The sequence below is a fragment of the Pezoporus flaviventris genome, unplaced genomic scaffold (assembly GCF_033815535.1).
Source record: "Pezoporus flaviventris isolate CSIRO_AGI_PZ_B2104156 unplaced genomic scaffold, CSIRO_AGI_Pfla_v1 ptg000020l, whole genome shotgun sequence".
In the NCBI taxonomy this organism is placed as follows: domain Eukaryota; kingdom Metazoa; phylum Chordata; class Aves; order Psittaciformes; family Psittacidae; genus Pezoporus; species Pezoporus flaviventris.
Window position 1 is genome coordinate 3,484,851 of NW_026892568.1, and position 6,179 is coordinate 3,491,029.

General features: G+C 54.7%; 1 protein-coding gene across 1 annotated transcript; it reads right to left on the minus strand.

Moving 5' to 3' along the window:
• Positions 1 to 1,058: 1,058 nt before the first annotated feature.
• Positions 1,059 to 2,567, minus strand: NOG (noggin). Its single transcript, XM_061455654.1, has one exon. It carries the CDS (start codon positions 2,345 to 2,347, stop codon positions 1,676 to 1,678), a length of 672 nt encoding a protein of 223 aa, XP_061311638.1. The 5' UTR covers positions 2,348 to 2,567; the 3' UTR covers positions 1,059 to 1,675.
• Between the last annotated feature and the right edge of the window lie 3,612 nt (positions 2,568 to 6,179).

Below are 6,179 nucleotides of genomic sequence, written 5' to 3' on the forward strand. Positions count from 1 at the left end.
AGGGTGCCTTCTATGTGAGTAATAATGCCTCTGTTCCTCTTCACTAGGTTAATGAATACCCTAAATGTCCCAAGATCTGATTCCCCCCCCCCCTCCCTTCCCAAACTATTGAAATTAGAAGCAAAGAGACGGGTGGTAAAACGCAGCGAAAGAGCGAGAGAAGGAATGAATATGCATTCGGAGACAGGCGAGCTAAACGTCAGAGAAAGCAGGGCTGCTTTTGGCACTGGCAGACACACGGGTTGAAGATAATGACACAGATGCCCTCAGTTTGGGGGAAACAAAATATAAAGGGTTTTGATTCCAAGACAAATACGGAACACGGTTTCCTGCGCTGTCAGGGAGCTTCTGAAGCGCACGTGGAGAGTTTGTTTTTGCAGTTGGTATCTATGAGATACAGACCGCCGGGGCTCCCAGCACGGAAAACTCAAACACTTGCTTAATCGCGACGGGTTCGACCGAGCCGCGGGACAGTTACGCGCCCGCGGGCCGGGGCCGGTCCCACCGCGGCTTCCCGGCGGCCCCGGGGCAGTCCGGTGCTCCAGGGCGCCGGAGGGGGCCGGTCCCCGAGCAGCCCGTCAGTGCGAGGAGCACCCGGGGCTGGCGGGAGCCCAAGAGTTAACCGGGCTGCGAGGGGCGACGGCGGGCGGGCGGGGAGGGGTGCGAGGCTGTCATAGGATCGGGCTAATAACGTGTCTGCGCTGAAAGCCCCCAGAGCCCAAGGGTCAAGTTTCAGCAGTGTCCCACCACAATGGTAGGTGTGAAAGACACGTGTCCCCTTGTAAATGAAATGTCAAGCGGTTAAAAAAGAAACCCCCAAGCCAGCTGCCGCCGGGCCGCCCCGCCTGCGCGCTGCCGTGAGCGCCTCCGCGGGGGACGGCGCAGCGCGGAGCCGGCGGGACCCCTCCACACAGCACAACCCCGCTCCTCGGTACAGCCGCGAGCAGGTTCCCACCCCTCCCGCCGGCGCGGAACGTCCCGCTGAGCGCGGAGCAGAGCGGAGCCACCCCCCCTCCCCGAGGGTGGGCAGGGCAGATAGCAAACAGAATCCAAACGGCTCGTCTTTTAGTGGTTGACTTTAATTCTGCACTGCGCTTTTACTACAAGGATATAAAGAATAAATAGCAGATACTCTTCATTTACATAGGATTAAGTCATTCAAACTGTCCTCTCTATTTACAATAACATTGTGCTCTAGGCGCTTATTTTTTATTTTAAATCTAAAGTCCATAAGGAAAACAAGAAAAAAAAAAAACCCTCACACACACGCTTTCCGAATAATGGAAAATAGCTTTAAGACGTTTTCTTATCAAAAAGTTTGGTTTCTATTTTTTAATCCTTTTATTAAAAAACAAACAAAAACAACTAAAAAAAAATATAACCCAACAAAAATCCTACTTCGCCAAAGCGAAGCAACTTCTCTCCGGAATATAAATACCCCAAAAAAGATACATTAGCAACGATCAGGATAATAGTCTTAAAAATACAGTAGACGCTGATTATTTCACGTATAATACTGACCTTTTAATAGTATATTAAACCGGTGCCATATATACACACAATATACATTCTCCTACACGTTACAGTGCATTACAACGTTAACCAGAAAGCAAATGCCCCTCATGTCTGTGTGAGCCCAGGTCCCCGCGGCGCGGGGCGGAGGGGCAGCGCAGCCCTAGCAGGAGCACTTGCACTCCGCGATGATGGGATACTGGATCGGGATCCATGTGCACCGCTGCCCACCCCGGCGCTGGCACCGCCACCTCAGGATCGTCAGATGCACGGACTTGGCAGGTTTGCAGACCATGCCTTCTGGGACTGAACAAGACCGTTTACTGTAGCAGCTGCCCACTTTGACGTACCGGGGCCAAAAGCGGCTGCCGAGATCGTTCCACGTGTATAGGACCGGGCAGAAGGTCTGGGACCAGAGCCACATCTGCAGCTTCCTGCGCAGCTTCTTGCTCAGCCTGTGCTTCTTGCCCGGCTGCAGCCCGTCGTAAAACTCCAGCCCTTTGATTTCGCTGGGCATCGCTCCCGAGGGTCTCTGCCTGAGCAGCAAGTCCAGCTCAGCTAGATCGTCCACTCCGAGCCGGTCCTCGGGCAAGGAAACAGCCATAAAGTTAGGGTCGAAGTGTCCGCCCATGAGGTTCCTTAGCAAGGTCTCGTTAAGATCCTTCTCCTTGGGGTCAAAGATAGGGTCCGGGTGCTCGATTAGATCCACCAAGGGCAAGTTGTCGCTGGGAGCCGGTCGGATGTGCAGATAGTGCTGGCAGGCGCCCTGCTCCAGCCGGAGACCCAGCAGAACCACCACGGCGTATATAGTCACAAGGCACTGGGAATGATCCATCCTTGGGAGACCGCTGGGGGGGGGGGAGGGGGGGGGGAGAGGGGGGCTGGGTTCACCAAGCAGCAGGGGAAGAAGGTGCAAGCAAATACATCAGAAAAGTTGTACGGGGATATCCAAAATAGCTTGTCTTTACGGGGAATCCCCTCCGCTGCCCGCACCACCAGCAAAGGCAGCCCCCTCACAAGCCCGGAGAACAAGCCCCCTAGCCCCCTGCAAACACTCTCCTTGCAGGCGTCTCGATAAAAATTTCTCCTGGTGGAGCCGCTCCAAATTTCTGCTGCTGCCGCCGCTTCTTTTCACCCTCCCCGGCAAAGGGAGATGCGTCTTTTTTTTGTTGCAAATTCTGCTTTGCTGTTGCTGCTGCTCCTCGTTGTCTGCCCGTGCGTATGGGAGAAGTTGCTGCCGATTCTTCCTCCCCGCTCCTCTCCGCCGTCCGCGAAGCAGCCTCCTCAGCAGCAACAGCAGCCACGCACGTTGGCACCAGTTTGTCTGCTTTGCAAGGACCCAAAGCCTTTAAATTTCCTGCACTTTCAGCTTCATCTCCATGGAAACCACAGACTCTCTTCTAACCCACCCCACCCCCCTTAAAAAAAAAACCACACACACAACACAACCCCCACTCCCACAACAGTCCCGGACCGCGCGGCTCCCCCTGCCTACACCCTCCGCAGGGGCAGGCTGAACCGGCAGCCGCCGCTGCCTCCCCCCGCCTCCCGCACGCCGCCGCTCACGCGAGCCCGCCGCGCCCCGGGAGATGCTGCTCTCTCCGGGGCAGCCGCCGCGCCGCCCCGCTCCTCCTGAACGCGCCTCCGCCGCCGGCTCCTCACTCGGCCTCGCCGCCGCGCCCCGCCGCGCCGGTCACCCCATGGGCGCAGCCCGCGCGGCGGCGGAGCGCGGCCTCCCCCCGCGCAGGAGCGCGAGCTTCCGCGCCGGCTCCCCCACCGCGGCCGGCGCTACCCCGGCGGCCGGGTGCCGCTTGCCCGGCCCCGCACATGGGTCCCGCGGCGCGCTGCCCGCCCGGCTGGCCGCCCGCCCGCCCGCGGGGCCGCCGCAGACACCTCCTCCGCCCGCGCCCGCCCGCGGCCCCGGCGCCGCGCGGCCGCCGCCGGCCGCCTTCCCGGGCGGAGCGAGCCCTCTGCTGGCGGCGCCGCTGGCGGGCGGCGGGCACCGGCCGGAGAGGAGCGGCAGGCAGCCGCGGGCAGCCGGCGCCTCTGCCGCGCTCTGCGGGGCCGGAGAAGCCCCCGGAATAAGCGTCCCGCGCCCGCCGAAACGAGAGTGGAACCCCCTGCGGAGCATCCCCGGTGGGAGGAGCGGGCCCCGCGGCCGGTGCTCGCACGCCAGGGGCTGCCGCCGAGCGAGACCCTCCACACGGAGCCCGGGATCCCCGAGATCCCGCTGCGGGTCTCTCGGCTTCCTAAGCACTTTGTCTAGGGAGTTCTCCAAGAGCTCTCCATCATCAGCACCACCATTTCCAGCCATGCCCCAGCCCACACAGACAGGACGGGAAATCCACCTCAGCAGCGGAGACATAAAACAACGTAAAAAATTGATACTAAACGGTACTCCCGTCGCAGAGCCGCCGCCTCGCCAAGAGCACTCGCAGGACCCCGCGCTGCAAGGGGGGTGAACAGGCCATTACGGTTCCAGTAAGATTTCCCGAAGTGCTCGAATCCCATTCCTGCAGGCTATTTAGGCACTTAGGAGCCCAAGTTTAATGGGACCCAAGCTCAGTCATTCCACCTGAATTATTTAAGCACTTGTTTAAATGTTAACCTTCAAATTTAGGGTCACTGAAAATAGAGATCTTATTACTGAGGTGAACATATTTCTTTTCCTAAAAATCAACAATATTTTCTCAACTATTTTCACTCTAAGTTATATTTAAACCAGCTCTCACTTTGCTTTAATCCTGAGGATGTAGGGCATCTTATAAATAATAGAACTGGAATAAATTACATGAAAAAGATGGAAAACTGACACTAGCCCATCTGTAAAAGGAGCCTCAGTGACACTTGCTGCGATTCCAGTCAAGGATCTGCTGGGGTTTTACTGAATTTCTTTTCACCTGGAAGTTCAGGTCTCTACCTTCATCTAGAGCCTGACACTTTCATTGCTGAACCCTGGCATACACGTTGTCCCTGGAAGTAAGTGAGAAGCCATACCCTTGTCTTTCAAATACAATTCCCCAGAAGTCAAGGGGTAGAAGCAGATGACAAGCATTCTGCTGAATTCAGGACTTAACTGGGTATGACTTTGGTGCTGAGCTGAATATGGGCAGGACACAGAGGCGCTGAGGTCTGAGCAGAGCCAGTGGGCAAGCTCAGACACAAACGGCTTCTGGCTCAGGTTTTCACACACATCTTGACCTGTTCTTGCCATGGTTCCACACTGCTTCCTGGGATTGAGCCTGTGGAAGCTGCTCCTCTACTGCCGAGCTGCGGAGGCTTTACTCGCCCCTCCTTCCACACACATTCCATATTTTTGCCCACCTGTCAGGACAAAATGTTTCTCAACGCAACACAAGGGAGCATCAGCCCATGCTCAGAGCTCATCGGCTGGTCCCCTTCTTCTGGGAAGGGCTGATGACTGCTTGCAAAAAGGAGCAGTTGTGGGGATGGCCGATCAATCCCAGCAAGGGTGCTTATGGTATTTTTGGGTGCCTGTCTTTTTTCTCTCTTCCTTGCTCCTACCTGCAGCCAATAAGGAGGTCACTGCCAGTATTTCTGAATTCACTTTTAAACTACCTTGTTTAAACACAAAGGCACAAATAATAATATAGGTTAAAATAACTGCATTTCAAACGGAAAGCAAAAACTCAGAAGTTACACCTAATGTCTTGTATTTCTTTTTTTTTTTAATAATAAACGCAATTTTACTCAACTGGTATTTGAGAACAATTCTTTAACTATCAGCCTCTGAAGGCTAAAATCTAAAAAAGGTCTCTAAGGCTAAAAATAAAGCCTATAAGCCTATGTCCTGGCTATTTTGTGCCTGATCCTACATTCAAAAATGTGATTCTAAGCAAGCACTTGAAGATCTTTCTCTCCCAAACTGAGTTACCTGCAGGAAGAAATGTTTCTGGGACAAGGCTGGCTCAGGGGGACTGCCTATTTAGGGTACAAGGAGGTTTGTTCAGAGTAGGCTGGAGCTCCATAATTCCTCAAGTGCAGGTGTCTGCTGGGGCTGCACCAGGCTCCTGGCAAGGCCATGAAAGCTCAAGGGATGCAGAAGTGACAGAAGTTGCTTGTGGCCCAAGAATTTCTTGGTGGAATGGCTGATAGCAGGACTGGGAAGAGCTGCCAGTAACGGCTCTGCCAGAAGCCTCTGGGTCAGAGGGAAAAGAAACTATTTCAGGGTTTGCTGAAAACAGCAGTAAATGAAACCTAGAGGTAAACGGCCTGATCAGGCGCTGTGCATGATGCCAGCCCTTCCTGGGACAGGGAGAGGGGCCAGCAGCTCACAGAGGCCCTAGACGGTCACTCTGCTGGCAATGGTGCATGAAGCAGCAGAGAATACAACTCCCTTTGCCTCAACTTTATTGGTTCTGGAGTGCTGTCAGGAGTAAAAATGTGGGGTTTTTTTTCAGCAGACAAAGCAAATTCAACCTTCAGGGCACACAGGAAGCCAACGTGGGCAAAAGTAAGACACCACTTCTGCAGGGTCACATCTCTGATGAGGAGAGAAGAGGTATGCAGCCTGCACTGCTCTGCTGCTGACTCTGAAAACACATTCTGTAAGGATCTGGTTTCAGCCCACAACAGCAAGGATGCACTGAAAGAATTCAGAATAGATTTGTTTTCCGTTAAATCTACTAACGGAAATGGCCTGACCT

What these genes read in the sequence shown, in the direction of transcription:
- NOG (XM_061455654.1), bottom strand. Translation starts at nt 2,347, where the DNA reads ATGGATCATTCCCAGTGCCTTGTGACTATATACGCCGTGGTGGTTCTG.